Raw genomic sequence first — 20,096 nt, forward strand, 5'->3', positions numbered from 1 at the left:
TTATTGAGAGTACTTTTAGAAAACTAGGATAGCACTAAAGTAAAAAACAAAATGAAATTTTACTGAACTTGAAACCTTTCTTTTTAATTCCAGTATAGTTAACATACAGGGTCATATTATTTTCACATGTACAATATAGTGATTCAGCAATTCTAGGGGTGCCTGGGTGGCTCAGTCGGTTAAACACCCAGCTTCAGCTCGGTCATGATCTTGTGGTTCATGGATTTGAGCCCTGCATCGGGCTCTGTGCTGACAGCCAGCTCAGAGTCTGGAGCCCATTTCAGATTCTGTGTCTCCCTCTCTCTCTGACCCTCACCTGCTCATGCTGTCTCTCTCTCTTTCTCTCAGAAATAAATAAAAACATTAAAAAAACCAATTATATATATTACTCTGTACTCATAATGATAAGTGTATTCATTTTTAATACATTTTTAAAAGTTTATTTATTTTGAGACAGAGAGAGTAAGTGGGGAAAGGGCAGAGAGAGAGGGAGACAGAGAATCAAGCAAGCTCCACGCTTAACATGGAGCCCGATGTAGGGCTTGATAGGATGACTGTGAGATTATGACCTGAACCAGAACCAAGAGCTGGATGCTTAACCAACTGAGCTATCCAGGTACCCTGTGTATTCTTAATCCCCTTCACCTATTTCATCCATCTCCCTACCCACCTCCACTCTGATAACCATCAATTTGTTCTCTGTAGTTAAGAATCTGTTTTTGGTTTGTCTCTTTTCTTCTTTTGTTTTATTTCTTAAATACCACATATGAGTGCAATCATACGGTATTTGTCTTTCTCTGACTGACTCATTTCACTTAGGATTATATTCTCTAGATTCATCCATGTTGTTGCAAATGGGCATCTAAGTAGAGACCTTTGCTAATATTTTCCAAATAGTAACAGAGAAAGTGAGTTTCTCTGTGGTGTCAGAGTATGTGATAGTATGTAAAGCTTGGGAGGTATTATGGAACAACTATCTCACCATATAGAGAAAGCCAGTCTTCCTGAGAGAAGACAACCTCTAGAGAGGCAGGATTCAGATTTCTAAAAGGAGTTCTAGAGACATGTGAGCCCCTGACACCAGTTGTTTTTGATGTCTGCTCAAATCCAGAAGTGTGGTAATAAAGACTTAACATGTGACTACTGTGTGAAGCTGAGGTTGGGGGTTGGAGGGTACTGAGCCCTGATTTACAGTGTTTCCTTTTTTCCTAGTAGAAATAAGCTCCCTATGTTCAACCTCAAGCTACCAACATGACATCACTGAACATGGAACTGGGAAAAGATATGCACCATGAACTCTTGGGAGCCAACACAAGCAGTTCCAGCATACTACTGCTTATTTCCCTACTCTTCATGTTTTATTATTTAAGCCCTTTTTGGAATTCTGAGGGTCAAAACATTCCCACTTTTGCCTAAGTTAGGCTATTTCTATTAAAATGTATCTGAGACTTCTAGAATGTACCACAAGCATTTTTCCATGGGAGGCAAAAAAAGAAAATTAACATATTATAGTTAAAATTTAACTGTAAAATAAAATTATGGTTGGTTCAGGGAAGATTTTAAATCTTGATACAATGATTACAATGTGAAAATTCTGACTACAGTCCATTAGAAATATAAAGTGACTAAGAGTATACTAATGATGAGCATTGAGTAATTTATATTGTTGCATTACTATATTGTACACCTGAAACTAATATAACATTGTGTATTAACTATACAGAATTAAAATTAAAAAATAAATAAAATAAAAAAAGAAATATAAGGTCTAGAAATTTTAATCATGAAGGTAACAACACTTTAATCAATGATGGGCAATAATAACCAATGAAGGCAGGAAAATTTAGTTCTGCTGATTATAATCTTTAAACTTAAGGAAATTTTAAAATTTTATTTTATTTTACTTTTTATTTATTATTAATGCACAGGTAACATTACTTTCAGGTGTACAACATAGTGATTCAACAATTCTACACATTACCCAATGTCTACCACAATAAACGGTCACCATACAGCATTAGTACAGTATTATTGATTCTATTTACTGTGCTGTACTTTTCATCTCTGATTTATTTTAAAACTGGAAATTTTTCCGTCTTAAGAAACTTTTTGAGAAGAAGCATACTATTATCTATACTTTTAGTGTTCAACTTACGAAACACCTAACAAAGTATAAAAATTATGTAATGAGTGCATACCATGTATAGGAAACAAAATAGACAATGATCTCTTCCCTTGTGGGGCTTGAGTTCTAACAGGCGAAGGCAGTCATTGAACAACGAAGATGATAAGTAAATAAGAAAAAACAGTATATCAGGGAGGGATAAATGCTAAGAAAAAAAAGAAAAATCAGAGCAGTGTGAGGAAAATCGGGATAAAGGAGAGGTGGGGAGGTGGTAGTAATTTTACTTTTTTTATTTTTTTTAAATTTCTTTATTTATTTATTTCTAGGAGAGAGAGAGAGAGAGACAGCATGAGCAGGGGAGGGTCAGAGAGAGAGGGAGTCACAGACTGAAACAGGCTCCAGGCTCTGAGCTGGCAGTCAGCACAGAGCCCGACGCGGGGCTCGAACCCACAAACCGCGAGATCATGACCGGAGCAAAAGTCGGACACTTAACCGACTAAGCCACCCAGGTGCCCCAGTAATTTTAAATATTAAGAAGCTGAAGAGCTTGAGGGAAGTGAGGGAGCTAGCCACATGGCTATGCATGGCCGTCTATGGAATGCATTGACCAAGCAAAGGAAACCAAGAGGACTTAGGGTAGAAGCAAGTCTGGTGATTCCAGAAATAATAAGAAACTCAGTGTGTGTGAACTGGAATAAGCTTGAAGAGAAGTGGTAGAATATGAGGAAAGAAAGGTAACGGGGGTGCCAGATCATGGTCTTGTAGCCCACTGTAAGTATTTTGGATTCTTCTCTGACTTAAACAAGGAGCCAGTGAACAGTTTTGATCAGAGAAGTCACATGACCTAACTTGTATATTAAATCACTTTGTATATTAGATCACTCTGATTATGTCTGCTTCTGGCCATCATGGAATAACTGGTATTAGACTTGTCCTCTGCTGAGAAACTAGAAGAAATATATGAGACAACTGTTTTTAGAAATAAGGAATGAGGACTGTGATGCCCAAGAGAATGGTGATTCCTACAAACCCTCTAGCTTTCAGACTAGGGGAACTTTCTTTCTGTGCTGTGACAAAGGAAGCAGGAATAGTAGTCTGACTTCAGGAGACAGATATTAGAATTTGAGGAGGGTGAAGAAACTGTAATTTTCAGGGCAGAGTATGGCACAGAAGAAACTATGCAAAGAAAGAGCTCCAGAAAATTACTGAGGGTCATCTTGAGTCTGCCTGAAGACCAGGCTGACACAAGTGGTGTTTGAATCCATGAGGCTGGGCAAAGAATGACCACTAGGAGCTATCAACTGACCAATTCCCAGAGCTCACTCAGGCTTGGGAGGCATTATAATTTTCAGAGTGAACAGACTTCATTGAACACCTGTTGTATTCAAGACTCATGTCTTATGTAGTAAGGTTAACCTGGCCCTACAGTAAAAACTACTATACCTATCCTGTCAAAGATTAGAACAGCCTCAAAAGGAGGGAGGTTGGGTGGCTCAGTTGGTTGGGCATTCCACTCTTGATTTTGGCTCAGGTCATGATCTCACAATTCGTGGGACTGAGCCCCATGTTGGGCTCTCTGCCAATCTTAATCCTCATAAGGATTAGCTGATCCACAGTTAATGTAAATGGCTGCCAAAATAAAAGACACTACTATTTTTTTTTTTTTTTGGTGCAAAAAAGGTGGTTTTGTTAAAGCACAGGGACAGGACATGTGGGCAGAAAGAGCTGTCAGGGTATCACTGCTTTAAAGGAAGACAAAAAAAATACATAGATACAGCAACAGAACATTTACATTGTCCAGCATCCAATATAAAACTGCTAACCAGTAACAGGAGGTAAGAGCCCTGATGACACAGATACCTACAGTAGAGCATTCCACACAGAGCAAACAGAAGATGTAAAGGACTTGAGACCTCTGCTTCTGGCAAAGATGGAATGAATAACAGGGACTGGATTTATGCTCTTCCTTGAAACTTGAAAGAAAGAAACCAAGAAAAACCAGACAAAATATATGAAATCATAGTTTTCAAGCCTAGACATCAGGCAACAAAGTACAGTGATCTATAAGAGACAGAAAATAAATAATTGTGAAGCCTACATCTGCCCCTTCTTACTACCTCAAAAGAATGTCCAGGTTGAGGCACAAGGAGGAGAAACCCAGGCAGAGCTTAGCTAACTTCTAAGCTGAGATGATAGAATTAAGAATCTATTAAGACCAAAGCAGCTAATTTGCAGATGACAGTAGTTAGTGAGGAGGAGAAAAGTGCCCAAAGACAGAATTCCAGAGATTTGCAGAAGGTCTCCCTTCTGTACTTTGCAGAGTACTGATCAGTGCATGTCTGTGACCAGGAATAGTGTTTGATTTGAAAAATCAAGTGCCAGATTGTGAAAACTCATAATTCAGGAAGGATTGGGTTGAAAGTTCAGAGGATATTGCTTCAGAAGTAAAGAACAAAGAGCCCTAGACAGGGCATAGACTGTTTAGCAAATCATAAAAGCAAAACTCAAAAATATTATAATATTTCCAAGTAACTTAACTTCATTCCAAAGAAAAGACAAAAAATTTATAAGAATCCAAAACACCCAATATTTTTGGTAAAACTCAGTAAGGTAAAACTCATAATGCATGGCATCCAAAATAAGATTACAAGACACACAAAGAAACAAGAAAACCCAACCCATAACAAAGAAAATAATCAATTAATGAAAACTGACTCAGGAATGACATAGATATTGAACTAGCAGATAAGGAAGGACATCATTTACCATAAGTGTATTCCATATGTTCAAAAAGTTATGTCAAGACATGGAAAATATTAAAAAACAAAACAGAACAAAGATCCAAATCAAATTTTTAAAATGAAAACTACAAGGTCTGAGACGAAAAATCTGCAAGATGGAATTAATGGATGGTGAGACATGGCAGAAAAAAAGATTTGTAAATTTCAAGACACAGGAATAGAAATATGCAAAATGAGGGGTGCCTAGGTGGCTCAGTCAGTTAAGCCTCCAACTTTGGCTCAGGTCATGATCTTGCGGTTTGTGAATTTGAGGCCCACATCAGGCTATGTGCTGGCAGCTCCGAGCCTGGAGCCTGCTTCAGATTCTGTCTCTCCCTCTCTCTGCAACCTCTCCCACTCGCAGTCTGTCTCTCTCTCAAAAATAAACAAACATTAAAAAAAAAAAAAAGAAATATGCAAAAGGAAACCAAGAGAAAAAAAAATCTAAAAATTGAAAAAGCATCACTGATCTGTGGAACAATTCAAGTGGCCTAAGATATAGGCAATTTGAGTCCTCAAAAAAGAAGAAACGGGAGATCAAGTATTTAAAAAAATAATGGGCAAAAAAATTCCCAAATTTGATAAAAACAACAAATTTACAGATCCAAAGAAGTTCAATAAATCCCCACTCAAGAAACATCACACTATGAAACATCAAAGTCAAATTGCTCAAAACCAGTGACAAAGTGAATATCTCAAAAGTAGCTGGGGCTGGGTGGGGGGGAAATGTCATATTAAGTTCAGAGGAACAATGATAAGGATGATAAATTTCTCATGGAAAACAAAAACAAGAAGACAGTGGAGAAGCATCTTTAATGGTATAGTTGATTGTTGGACAATATGGGTTTGAACTGTGCAGGTCTATTTACACGTGTTGTTGTTTTTGTTGTTGTAGTTGTTGTTTACAGTACAGTCCCATAAATGTAAATTTTCTTTTCCTTATGATTTTTAAAAAATGTTTATTTATTTTTTGAGAGAGATAGAACATGAGGAAGGGAGGGGTAGAGAGAGGGGGACAGAACCCAAAGTGGGCTCTGTGCTGATAGCAGTGAGCTCAACGTGGGGCTTGAACTCACAAACCATGAGATCATGACCTGAGATGAAGTTGGATGCTTAACCAACTGAGCCACCCAGGTGCCTCTCCTTTTGATTTTAATAACATTCTCTTTTTGCTAGCTTACCTACTGTAAGATTGTAGCATATAATACATAGACAGAATATGTTGTATCTGGAAAGCTTCTGGTCAACAGTAGGCTATTGGCAGTAAAGTTTTGGGGGAGTCTAAAGTTACACTTGGATTTCTGGCTGCATGAGGGGTCAGTGCCCCTACTCTCTCCATTGTTTAAGGTCAACTGTAACTTAAAGATTAAAACTGTCAGCCTAGAATTCTATACCTGGTGAAAATATCTTTCAAAAACAAAAGTGATGAGGGCCAGTTTTTCTTTTTTTTCTTTCTTTCTTTTTTTTTTTTTTTAAAGTTTTATTTATTTAAGTAATCTGTACACTCACTGTGGGGTTTGAACTCACATTCCTGGGACCAAGAGTCATGCATGTGTTCCTCCAACTGAACCAGCCAAGTGTCCCAGACTTTTCAATGTTAGAGAAAGATGTTACAAATAAGGGGGAAAGCTACAACAAACCCTGTTGTGGTGGATATGAAGCATAGATATCATTATGAACTGCTATTTATATGTATATAAAGAATGTCAGTTTGATTCCAAGCAAATCCTGAAATGCAGAACATGCAGATATGTCATGTCATGTCTAAAATTGTTCTGGTAGAAGTAAATCCCTCACGATGATGTTCAACAGATGGTAAATTCGACACCACAATATTAAACACTGGGAAGCTGGTCTTTATGAGCAAAGTATTTCAATAAAAGACATTAAAAGAATGCTGGATTCTTTCAATTTACTGTAGTCCAATCGAACACCTCTACCTTTGCCTAGATATATACAAATACTCTGTTTTGCACACTGAAGTATGGATAATGTGAGGGATGGAAGTTTTAGGCATTCCTGCAAAAAAAAATTATAATTTAGTGATAAGTACTGCTATAAGTACTTGGATTATACTAAATAACGAATATAAATTTTTCACAGCAAATGACTTTAGCAGGTAAAACAAATGATCCAAATGGTATTATTAAGTAACTGTAAAAATCCAGGGACTCACTTCTATTTCTCACACTGTATAATGAAAACTGATACTTTCTTTTCGAAGTAGCTATATACACAAATTTTTCTATAAGTAATTGGCATAAATATTTTAAGAGTATTAATAAGACTTATGTTGACTTAATAATTTCATATGGAGATATATTTTCTGAAAAATTAATCAGTGATGTAAACACAGACTATATTCATAACAGCTTCATTTACTATAATTAAATTGCAAACAAACTAAATATCTAATGATTGGGAATGATTAGATAAATTGTGGTACAAAATGGTCTTATGTAAGCTAGAATATTATAAAACCATTATAAGTTGTGTTATCTAAAGATATTTAATAACATGGTTACTTTTATCCTGTTTTGTTCATTTTATGCATCTATAAATCTTTTGAAATCCTTCCTAGATGGCTTCCCAGGGGAATTCTACCAGACATTTAAAGAAGAGTTAATTGCTTTTCTTCACAAATTGTTCCAAAGAAAGAAATAGAAAGAAAACTTCCAAATCATTCTATGAAGCATTACCTTGTTTCCAAAACCAGAAAAAGACCTCACTAAAAAGGAGAATTACAGGCCAATATCCCTGATAAACATGAATGCAAAAATTGTCAAAAAGATATCAGCAAATCAAATCCAATGGTACATTAAACTATTTACCATGATCAAGTGGGATTCATTCCTGGGTTGCAGGAGTGGTTCAATATTTGCAAATCAATCAACATGATAAACCACATTAATAGAAGAAAGAATAAGCACCATACGATTCTGTCAATAGATGTGGAAAAAGCATGACAAAATACAGCATCCATTCTTGATAAAAACCCTCAACAAAGTAGGGATAGATGGACTATACCTCAACATTATGAAGGTCATATAAAAAAGGCTCATAGCTAATATCATCCTCACTGGGGAAAAATTGAGAGCATTTTCCCTATGGTCAGGAATAAGACAAGGATGTCCATTCTCACCATTACTATCTAACATAGTACTGGAAGTCTTAGCCTCGCAATCAGACAACAAAAAGAAATAAAAGGCATCCATCTTAGCAAGGAAGAAGTCAAACTTTCACTATTTGCAGATGACATGATACTCTGTAGAAAACCCGAAAGACTCCACCAAATAATCGCTAGAATTAATACAAGAATTCAGCAAAGTATAGATATAAAGTCAACATGCAGAAATCCATTGCATTTCTATACACCAATAATGAAGCAGCAGAAAAAGAAATGAAGGAATCTATCCCATTTGCAATTGCACCAAAAACAATAAGGTACCTAGGAATAAACCTAACTAAGGAGGTAAAAAATCTTGGGGTGCCTGGGTGGCTCAGTCAATGAAGCGTCTGACTTCAGCTCAGGTCATGATCTCACGGTTTGTGGGTTCAAGCCCTGCACTGGGCTCTGTGCTGACAGCTAGCTCAGAGCTTGGAGCCTGCTTCAGATTCTGTATCTCCCTCTCTCTCTGACCCTCCCCTGCTCACTCTGTGTCTTTCTCAGAAATAAATAAAACATTAAAAAATAAAATTAAAAAAATAAAGAGGTAAAAAATCTGTACTCTGAAAACTATAGAACACTTATGAAAGAAATTGAAGAGGACACAAAGAAATGGGAAACATTCCATGTTCATGGACCAGAAAGAACACTTTTAACATGTCTATGGTACCCAAAGTAATCTACACATTTAAAGCAATACCTACATCAGCACTTTTCAGAGCTACAACACCCTAAAATTTGTAGGGAACCACAAAAGACCCCGAATAGCCAAAGCAATCCTGAAAAAGCAAAACAAAACTGGATGCATCATGATTCTGGATTTCAAGCTATATTACAAAGCTGTAGTTATCAGGACAGTATGGCACAAATACAGACACATACATCAATGGAAAACAATAGAAAACCCAGGAATGGAACCACAAGAATATGGTCAACTGATCTTTGACAAAGCAGGAAAGAATATCCAATGGAAAACAGTCTCTTCAACAAATGGTGTTGGGAAAACTGGATGGCGACATGCAGAAAAATGAAACTGGACCACTCTCTTACACTATACATAAAAATAAATTCAAAATCAATGAAACACCTAAATATGAGTGTTTCATATTTATGAGATGGGAAGCCATCAAAACCGAAAAGGAGAATACAGGCAGCAACCTATTGGACACTGGTTGGAGCAACATATCCTTGAATGCAAGGGACACAAAAGCAAACATGAACTACTGGGACTTCATCAAGATAAAAAGCTTCTGCACAGAGAAGGAAATAATCAACAAAACAAAAAGGCAGCCTACAAAATGAGAGAAGATATTTGCAAATGACATATCTGATAAAGGGTTAATATTCAAAATCTATAAAGCACTTATCAAACTCAACACCCAAAAAACAAATAACCCAGTTAAGAAATGGGTAAAAGACACGAATAGACACTTCAAAAGAAGACATAGATGGCTAACAGACACATGAAAAGATGCTCAAAATCACTCATCATCAGGGAAATACAAGCCAAAGCCATGATGAGATACCACCTCACACCTGTCAGAATGGCTAAAATTAACAACACAAGAAACAACAGGTGTTGGCAAAGATGTAGAGAAAGCGGAAGCCTCTTGCACTGTTGGTGGGAATGTAAACTGGTGCAGCCGCTCTAGAGAGCAGTATGGAGGTTCCTCAAGAAACTAGAAATAGAACTACCCTATGATCCAACAATTGCACTATTATGTACCCAAAGGATACAAAAATATAGATTCAAAGGGGTACATGTACCTCATTGTTTACAGCAGTATTATCAACAATAGCCAAACTATGGAGAGAGCCCAAATGTCCATCAACTGATGAACGGATAAAGAAGATGCAGTGTGTATATATATATATATATACACACACACACCATGGAATATTACTCAGTGATTAAATAGAACAAAATCTTGCTATTTGCAACAATGTGGTTGTAACTAGAGTGTATTATGCCAAGTGAAATAAGTCAGTCAGAGAAAGACAAATACCATATGATTTCACTCATATGCGTAATTTAAGAAACAAAACAGATGAACATATGGGAAGGGAGAGAGAAAAAGAGAAGAGAGGGAAACAAACCACAAGAGACTCTTACTGACAAAGAACAAACTATGGATTGATGTAGGGAGGTGGGTGGGAGATGGGCTAGATGAGGAATGGGTAGTAAGGAGGGCACTTGTGATGAGCATGGGATTTTGTATCCAAGTGATAAATCACTGAATTCTACTCCTGAAACCAATATTGCACTGTATGTTAACTAACTTAAATTAAAAAAAAAAAAAGACACCCCATTAAAAAAAAAGGAAATCTTTTCTAGATAAAAGTATGGCTGAAATGTGGCAGTAATCCAGAATGTAGAATTCAGAAACTATTATACTATAAGCAGATTTCACCTTGCTTGGTTAGTATAAACCCAATTTTGTTTTGAAACAAAGAGCATATAAAAAAGGCTTTTTCTACACATGTATAATTTAATTAATGTATTTATTTTAAAAATATTTTTATTTTTAAGTAATCTCTACACCCAATGTGGGGCTTGAACTCACAACCGTGAGATCCAGAGTAGCATGCTCTACTGATTGAGCCAGCCAGGTGCTCCTACACACTTGTGTAATTTTATAATTGGAGAAACATAATTTAAAGTTAGAAGTAAAGTTGTGAAGAGACAGATGGAAAAATAATTGTTCAAAGAATTAAAACATGAAATTTTAATACTCAGTGATTGTGAGAATCCTAAATATCTACATCTCTAAAATAATGATTAAAATTATTACAGAAGACATAGTATCATTTTAAGCAGGTACAAACATCAGAGATTAGCTGGATGAGCATATTTAAACAACCTGCCTGTTGTTCAGTTTATACAAATATTGTTTTTATCATTACACAAGGATTCAGAGAACTTGTAGTACAAAGGTTAAAACTTATCCAAAATCTCAAAACAGTATTTGGGTCAGTGGTATACCCTGAGAAAAAAAATTGACAAGCATTCTCTAAATATAAATGTTTATTTATTTATAGAATATACATGTATGATGATTTAACAGATTATATAAGTTACAAAATACAAAAATGGGATAAGATGTAAATAAAATAAATCATATTTTAAATAACCTAATTTTACCTATTAATGGATGGAAAATATCTTTTAGCTCTCACTAAAAATTAATATTGATAATACCTGTCAGTGAAAGCAATGCAGCTAATAAATTTCATTAACTTTAAGTCTTGGTTTAATATTTTATGATAAAGTCATTTAAATATTCTATTATTGATACTGAGTTTAATGGCATCAGACTTGAAAAAATACCACACAAAGATACCCAAATTCAAATGGAAGAAGCTCTTAGTGACCATGTTTACTAATTCATGACATTAACTTTTCAATCCCATTCACCAATTATGTAAAGATTTTTGTTGAAATATGCTAGTAAATATATTTTTTCCTCTGTTATCATCAATTGTTTTTGTAAGCTGATAAGATATTCTAGATTTACATATTAAATAGATGATTTGAAAAATAACCGATATCCTTCATTTGAAAGATTTTAAACAGATTGTAAAATATTGTTATCAAATTTTTAAAAAGGGTAGGTATTTATTTTTATGGCTACAATCATATGATGGAAGTGTTACTAAAATACATATTAAAAATGCTCTTGCTATAGTAAGGGTCAGCAAACTATATCCAGCCTGTTTCTACAAATAAAGTTTTATTGGAACATATTCATTTATGTGTTGTTTATGTTTGCTTTCATGATATAATGGCAGAGTTGAGTAACTGCAAAAGAAATGCCCCGCAAAGCTGAAATATTTGCTATCTGAACCTTTAGAGGAAAAAATGTGCTCACCTCTGCTCTATGGTATCAATTTTCATCAAAAAGCAGTTAACTTTCTCACTCATGTTTACATCACAGTTAAATTGTGTTTCCTCTTTCAGAAAATATTTTCTAAATATCATACTATTGAAAGCTACATCATTCCTGAAAAGGACAAATCTCAAACAGCAAATTTCAAACACTTTCTAATTCATCTTTAAGTTTGACAATATCCTGAGGTAAAAGAGGCATTTATGGTTATTGTACCTTTTGTTATGAAATATTGAAAGACTCTACTATTTAAGGTATTATAACTTGCATATATACTTGACCTGGATTAGGTAAAATTGTAACCCAATGCAACATATCTCAAACAAACCAGTGATGGTATGTATGACTGTCAACCCCTTCCAGACTTACAACCTCTACTATTTTCTCAGAATATGTCTTTTTTGTTTCTAATTTATCTGACACACAAACTGAAAGCATCAATGTCAATTTATACATTAGCAAAATTTAACTGATTTTTTTTAAGTTATTTATTTATTTTTTAATAGTCTCTACACCAAATGTGGGGCTCGAACTCACAACGCTGAGGCCAAGAGGTACATGCTCTTCTGAATGAGCCAGCAACGTGTCCCAAAATGTAATTACTTTTGAAAACAAAAACAGATGAAAGAAAAAAAAAAGAGAAAAGAAAAATCCTGTACTTTCTTTCTTTGTTCTACTAGATAGATCAGAGCATAACCCCAAGAGTACACACCTACTCTGTAGATGTCCAGTACAAGTCCCCAAAACTAAAATTTTTATATACAGTAAATGAAACATTAGAACACCTAGAGTATGTCAGATTCCATAATGACTCACTCAGTTTGCTAAAATTAGTTTAGGGCATAGCAGTACATAGTGTGGCTATCTTATTCCTCAGAGAACACGAGGAAAACTTTACTCAGATTAGCCATATCCCTCTCGTAGGCAACTAGTAAAGTAAACGATTAAAATTACTGTAAACTAAATTTTTCCATCTTGTTCCCTCCACTAAATTTATAGAAACTCAAATTCCTAATCAAGAAACTTTTAAAGTATTTTCTTCCAAAAAAAAAAAAAAATTAAAAGTTGAAATTTGACCAACCTATATGAAAACAGAAGAACTCCAGGTTCAGCCAAAACTGATTTTGTTCATTATTCTGCCACTGAATGAAACAGGAAATATAGGGAAAGGCTATGATTTGGCTAGAAAAAATATTATTTGATCTTCTTGAGTTAGAAGAGTCTATAGAGATATTAGCCTTGAAAATAAGGAGGAATCCTTTCTTAGGGAAAAGTGAAAAAAATGAAGAAACTTGATGACCAACTAAATATGAAAGAACCAAAGTTTTTCTTCACATCTAATTGGTCACTAAGTCCTATGAATTTAAAATGTCTCATACTCTGGGACACTTGGATGGCTCAGTTGGTTAAGTGTCCCACTCTTGGTTACTGCTCAGGTCATGATCTCATGGTTTGCAATATCCTGGCAACTCAGAGCCTGCTTGGCTCTCTCTTTCCCTCTCTCTGTCCCTCTCTCTGCCCCTCTCACTCTCTCTCACAAATAAATATTTTAAAAAATATTTTAAAAAGGGGCGCCTGGGGGGCTCAGTCAGTTGAGCGTCCGACTTGACTCAGGTTGTGATCTTGCAGTCTGTGAGTCTGAGCCCCACATCAGGCTCTTGTGCTGACAGCTCAGAGCCTGGAGCCTGCTTTGGATTCTGTGTCTCCTCCTCTCTCTGCCCCTCCCCCGCTCAAGCTCTGTTTCTCTCTCTCTCTCAAAAGTAAACATTAAAATAATAATAAATAAAATAAAATGTGTTGAATTCTAACTCTGAACATCTTGATTCTGATGTAGTTAAACCCTTATTTTTAACCAGATGTGTTTTCAAAATAGCCTTCTCAAGGATTCATTTCTTGTCTCCAATGTCCCTTCATCTTTCACATTATAATTATCTTCTATAGTAATATTAATCACCTCATTACTGCACACAAAGAAAATTGACATGTTCCCACTTATATCAGTTGGTTGGATTTACTGATTTTAACTAGAGTTACAGACTCAACCACATCATTCTTATTTTATAAGCCCTTCAGAGCTTTCTCTTCAAATAGTTTGGCTGAATTTAACACTTTTTGTTAGCTTTAACTGGTGTTTTAGCAATCAATCAGCAAGGATTTAATGGCTGTTGTACACTGCACTAGGTTTATAATACTTTCCCTATCCTCACAGATCTTAAACTAGTTGGACGCTATGAGACCAATAAGCTTTTAGACACTGCTATATTGTTCAGTACTTAATTGTTCTGTGCCTATTGTATGACTGGAAATCAAAGAAAGGAGATAACAAAAAAATTAAGAAAAGATCTCATAGAGGAGGTAGAGTTTTAGCTGAAAGTTGAGAGGTAGACAATACACAGAATGATAGTAAAGGGATTTAATGGATATAGAGGAATCTGATGGGGGTGAAGGTGTCAGGAGAGCTATGAGAAAAGCCAGGAGAGAAGGATTGACAGGGAAACTGTAAAGATGTAGGACACTAATAATGGGGAACAATGAGATACAATCTTGGCTAATGAAGGTGGATTCCATTAGAGAATGTCTTTCTTTTTTTTTTTTTTTAATATTTTTATTTCTAGAAGAGAGAGAAAGAGAGAGACAGCGTGAGCAGGGGAGGGTCAGAGAGAGAGGGAGTCACAGACTCTGAAACAGGCTCCAGGCTCCGAGCTGGCAGTCAGCACAGAGCCCAAAGCGGGGCTCGAACCCACGAACCTCACGAGATCATGACCTAAGTGAAAGTCGGACGCTTAACCGACTAAGCCACCCAGGTGCCCCTAGAGAATGTCTTGAAAACCCTCCAGAGGCATTTATATTTGACTAGTTATATAGACACCAATTAATGAAAAGGGAAGAGATGGCATAGAAGATTATTCTAGCATCCATGTTCAGGCATACGGAGGAGACAGGAAAACAGACATTTGGAAAGAAATTACAGGGCTTCAAGAGAGATTGCAGTTAAAGAGAAGAAACTGTCAAAGAAGAGTACAAAGTTTCTGGCTTTAGAAACTATGAAAATGGAGACATCACTAAAATAAACAGGATGGGAAACAAAGAAGGTTTAAGAATGGGGAGTAGGAGATGGTTTTGGACATGTCAGTTGTAAGCCTACCAAGTGGAGAGCTACCCTAAGGCTATTCTATAGTGTAATACTGGATGAAGCCAAGAATCCACTGCAAAAATAGATAGGTATAGTGATCTATCAAGGCCTGATACCTGTTTAGGACTTTAAAGCCTTTTATTACTAATTTTGAGCCTCAACAACCAGGAAGATAGAAGAACAAAAATTAACACCTTCATTTCACGAACTAATTAATGTTTAGAATTCACGTGACTTGCCCAAAGTCAAAGAAGTTGTTAGCAGGAGAGCCAAGAAAATTCTAGTTCCTTACTCTCACCATTATACTCCTGGCTTTCAAGAATCAAGCAAAATTCAAGGCTCTTCTTCCAAAAAGAGACATCAGCATGGAGGCAACAAATGAGGCCGTGAGAATGTAGAATTCTTTGAGGGCAGAGGAGAAAAAGAAAAGATCTCTTGCAGATAGATACAATTAATTAAAATAAGGAAGGGAGACAGCTCAGCAAGAGACACCACCACGTTGACAGGAGTACTCAAGAGGGTAGGAAAAAAATCAAACCCATGAAAGTGCCGAGTCAGGAAAGCCAAAAATGGAGTAAGTACTCAGTGATCCTAAATGCCAAAGTTGGAAGAAGGTGATTTGGCATGGAGGTTAACACATTTGACGGTCGATTTGTTTTTCTTCAAAAACTTAACTCCTGAGATATTGCGGTGGGGGGATTCCTTCAATGTTTACCATCAGTGTGTATCTGTCACACTATTAAAGGGGGCTGCATTTTATTTTTCATACACTAAACTTCTACTTCACAAGTTATACTAACATAAAACAGTGTAAGATGTTTTTCAATGTTGAAAAATTATAAAGTCTAAAGAGAAAGCTCAAATATAATTCAACATAACCTGATTAGTTTTTTTTTTAATTTTTATTCAGCAAAAAAGTATTTTCAGCTTTTATCTTCTCTACATTCGAAAGGCTTTTGATAAATATAAGTAATAGTTCGCTTTTTTCTGTTATCTACTTTACTAAATCAAAGTTTCAGTAAAGGAAAAAAATGAGGGCTATGAAAAAGCAAAACTGTAGATATCCTCCAAATAAAATTACATAGGAAGTAATTTACCACATTTTATAATAATCAATAGCAATAATATGATAAATTTCTTGATCATATATGAAACTTCTGTCTTAAGTGGAAGTAAGCACGGAAACAAAAGTGAACTATTTTATCCTGACATGACAGATATAACGTTTTCAACTTTATAACTAAAATCAACTTTCATTAGTTATATTTTTAAAATACAGCACTGTCTTTGCACTAGTCGAGTTTAGAAAGGTCCTTGGAAATTATATGTCCTAAAGTTAAAAAAATTAGAATGGGTTTTAACCTGTTAGAATAGGTTAAAAATGTAAAAAGACACAGAGATAATCAAACAACTTGCTACTGACCTTGTTCAAGTCTGAAGAGGGTCTTTTCCAGCTTTTCCATTTCGTTCAGAAGTAAAATTCTAATTTGTTTACTGTGTCCCATTTTGGCTTCTAGAAGATTTGAAATCTTTCAGAAGAATTAAAAGAACTCCGAAATCGAATGAGTTACCCCTATGAAACAAAAAGGAATTAAGATAAAGAAAATAACTATTACCTTAAATTCTTCAAGGCTGACAGTCGCACTTACATGTTCTAAATATGTTTTAACCCTAGCAGAGCAAAGAGGAAGAATGAATCCTATAAAGACGACCTGAGAAGGTAAATTAATAGCTGTTTCCTCCCTTCGAGCACAATAGGACCAAAGCAAAACAATTGTATTATAGACTCTTACAATTAAAACAAAAACCAAAACTAAATTTTTCTCAGAGAAAAGCAGTACGTTTTGGAAAGCCTGGATTTGGGTAGGGGGGAGATNAAAAGGTTTTGAAGACTACAAATGGCACTTCTGCTTACAAGAGATTAGTCCGCTCAAAGATAACAGGTGGGAGAGCTCCCCATTCCCAAATTCGGGTTGGAAGCCACCAATGGGGAGATGAGAACAGAGGGAAGCAGTTGTTGCCCCTGGAATAGCTGCTGCAGACATAGGATGTACAGACGGAGCTATAGATAGAAAGAACCCATTTCCCTGAGACGCCAGAGGCATTCCTAGCACTTACGCGGAGCAAGTTATACGTGCAGCCTCTGGGACACTGCAGGACCCGCGACTCTGGTGTTGGAGTCGGGGGAGGAGACGGGAAAGAAGGCAAACGGGGAAAGGCAGGCTGCCCAGGCGCGAGAGGCAGCCCCACACAAGGAGGGCCGGGCGCCGTGAAGGGCAAAGGGCGGGGCAGCGGCGGCAGCCGGGCCAGGGCGAAAGCTGCTGTGTGAAAGAGCGCTTCTCCGTGGCTCCGCCTCGCGCTGGTCCCCGAGGAGACCCTCGACCCACCCGGACTCGAGTTCACACCCCCGGGTGGGAGCTGACAGGTCCCCTCGCCCACTTCCGGGAGGCTCCACACCCTGCACGCCGCGATCGCTAGTCTCGCGAGACTGTGGTCAGCGGGGCCGGGGTCTCGGAGGCGGCTGCGGCCCAGGTCCTGGGCTTTTTTTTTTTTTTTTTTTCCCTCCTGTCGGCGCTAGGAGGTGCGAGGTTTGGAGGGTGCATGCACCTCCTTTAGCCGCTGCGAGCTCGTAGTTGAACACTAAAATGCTCCAGTAGAAGGCTGCCAGCTAGGTTGAGCTGCGTAGGTTACAGGGTCGTTTTGTGAAGCGACTGAATGGTGGGAGGCGAGAGACCTGGCTTCCTGTGCTTTTTCTACCAAGATGTGTTTTGTGTCTTTGTTTTGATTTTTTTAAATATATTTTTATTTATTTCTCGAAGAGAGAGAGAGACAGCGTGAGCAGGGGAGGGTCAGAGAGAGAGGGAGACACTGACTCTGGAACAGGATCCAGGCTCTGAGCTGGCAGTCAGCACAGAGCCCGACGCGGGGCTCGAACCCAAGAACCGTGAGATCATGACCTAAGCGAAAGTTGGACGCTTAACCGTCTAAGCCACCCAGGCGCCCCTGATTTTTTTTTTTTTTAATGTGGCCTAAGTTTACGTGGCCTAAACTCTCTGAGTCTTGATTTCCCCATGTTTAAAGTAAGGGGCCGCCTGCAATCTCAGACATTCCATCCTTCGTGTGTCTGCCATCTCTAGTGCTAACATAGGGCACATCTTGAATGCAGCCACGGAATTACTAGGTAGGTGAAATGTGGCCAGTTTGCAAACAATTGAGTGTGCAAATACCACTTGTACAATGTCTGGTTGTATGTGATGTACACTGCATAGACGTGAAGATCATATGGGATTAAGGATCTGTATTGGCTGCACATATTGTAGGCCAGAAATTTAGGATCTGGTACAGATGTCTGAGATTTTATGCCTGAGGAAAAGAAAACCCTTCTAGAGCTTTTTGAGGACACCTGTGGATCATGAGAAAAAAGACAAAGGGTTTGGAGTGCAGAGAAAGATCTTGCTTTGTTTACTATGGAAAAATTATAGGCCCAAAACAATAATGGTTAAAAACTAAAGACACTGAAATGTTTGTTTCAGTAGATTTCTGAGAATGGCTAATTGCAAGTGGTCTAAAACTGAGTTTGGAAATCTGTAGTTCATTTATTCATTCAACTAGTATTTATTGAGCACCTAGTGGTTGCCAGGCGTGAAGGTGAATCAAAGTTACTGCCCTCATGAAACTTATATTTTGTTGGTGGGAGGCAGATAAATAAATAAAATAAATAAATTATATAAGATAATTAAAGGTTGTAAGAAAAAGAGAAGTGGGAAGCGTAGAAGAGTCAGGAAAAGGAAGTTTGCAATTGTAAATACAATAGCCAGTAAAGGACTTGCTGGTGAGTTGACTCTTGATACCAGTCAGAGAAAGAGCGAAGAAGATACGCAGGGCAGAGGGTTACATGCAGAGGTACAGAAAGTACAAAGGCTGTGAGGTAGGAGCACAGTTGGGGGACAGGGAGACCAATGTAGCTGAGTGAAGAGAGTGGTAAGAAATTAGGACAGATAATGGGGTGGGTTTGTCAGCCATCTCTTGTAAGGCTTTGTAGGCCATTGCAAGGATTTGGACTTTTAATCTGGGCAAAAGAGGCATTGGAGGATTTTGAACAGAGGAGTGATATAATCTGATAAACCTTTAAAAAAAATTTTTTTAAGGTTTATTTATTTTTCAGAGGCAGTGAGAGACGGAGCGTGAGGGGGGAGGGGCAGAGAGAGAGGAACACACAGAATCAGAAGCAGGCTCCAGGCTCTGAGCTAGCTGTCAGCACAGAGCCTGATGCGGGACCCGAACTCACAGACCATGAGATCATGACCTGAGCCGAAGTTGGATGCTTACGGGACTGAGCCACCCAAGTGCTCCCTCTGATAGACCTTTTAAAGGATTACTCTGCAACTTTATGGAGAATAGCTAACTAAACTGTAGGGTGTGGTGAGGAAGGAAGTGAGACCAGTTAAGAAGTTATTTCAATTAACCAAGATATAATGATGTGTGTATGTGTGTGTAAAGAAGGTATAGCAGTGAAGGTTGTAAGAAGTTATTGAATTATGGATTTATTTTGAAAGTAGAGCTTATACTGATGATGAGAAAGGAGTCATGGATTATTCCAAGATTTTTTTAGCCTGAGCAACCAGAACATTACTGTCCAAATGAAGTATAATAAAAAAAAAAAGAAAAAACAAAGCTAACGTGTCACATAGGCAGTAAAAATCTTTCAAGTAACCACATCAAAATAAATAAATAAATAAAAAGAAACAAGTAAAATTAATTTAAAAAATGTTTAATGTTTATTTATTTTTGAGAGAGAGAGAGATACAATACGAGCAGGGGAGGAGCAAAGAGAGGGAGACACAGAATCCCAAGCAGGCTCCAGGCTCTAAGCTGTCAGCACAGAGCCCAGTGCAGGGCTTGAACTCAGGAGCCATGAGATCATGACCTGAGCTGAAGTCAGATGCTTAATTGACTGAGCCACCCAGGTGCCCCAGGTAATAATATATTTTATTTAACTCTATAT

The 20,096-nt window shown here is 37.2% G+C and overlaps 1 protein-coding gene across 2 annotated transcripts in view; it reads right to left on the reverse strand.

Moving 5' to 3' along the window:
- AGL (amylo-alpha-1,6-glucosidase and 4-alpha-glucanotransferase) overlaps positions 1-17,508 on the reverse strand; it is an 82,587-nt gene extending 65,079 nt beyond the window's left edge. For both annotated transcript variants that reach the window (XM_077746057.1, XM_077746058.1), the window contains exons 1-2: positions 17,210-17,508; positions 16,515-16,664 (exon numbers count right to left, since the gene is read on the reverse strand). In XM_077746057.1, the coding sequence (XP_077602183.1) occupies positions 16,515-16,596 (82 nt within the window). In that variant the 5' untranslated portion in view covers positions 16,597-16,664; positions 17,210-17,508. The remainder of the gene's footprint in view (positions 1-16,514; positions 16,665-17,209) is intronic.
- Positions 17,509-20,096: the final 2,588 nt, after the last annotated feature.

This window comes from Crocuta crocuta, unplaced genomic scaffold, assembly GCF_008692635.1.
Source record: "Crocuta crocuta isolate KB4526 unplaced genomic scaffold, BGI_CrCroc_1.0 scaffold48, whole genome shotgun sequence".
NCBI lineage: Eukaryota > Metazoa > Chordata > Mammalia > Carnivora > Hyaenidae > Crocuta > Crocuta crocuta.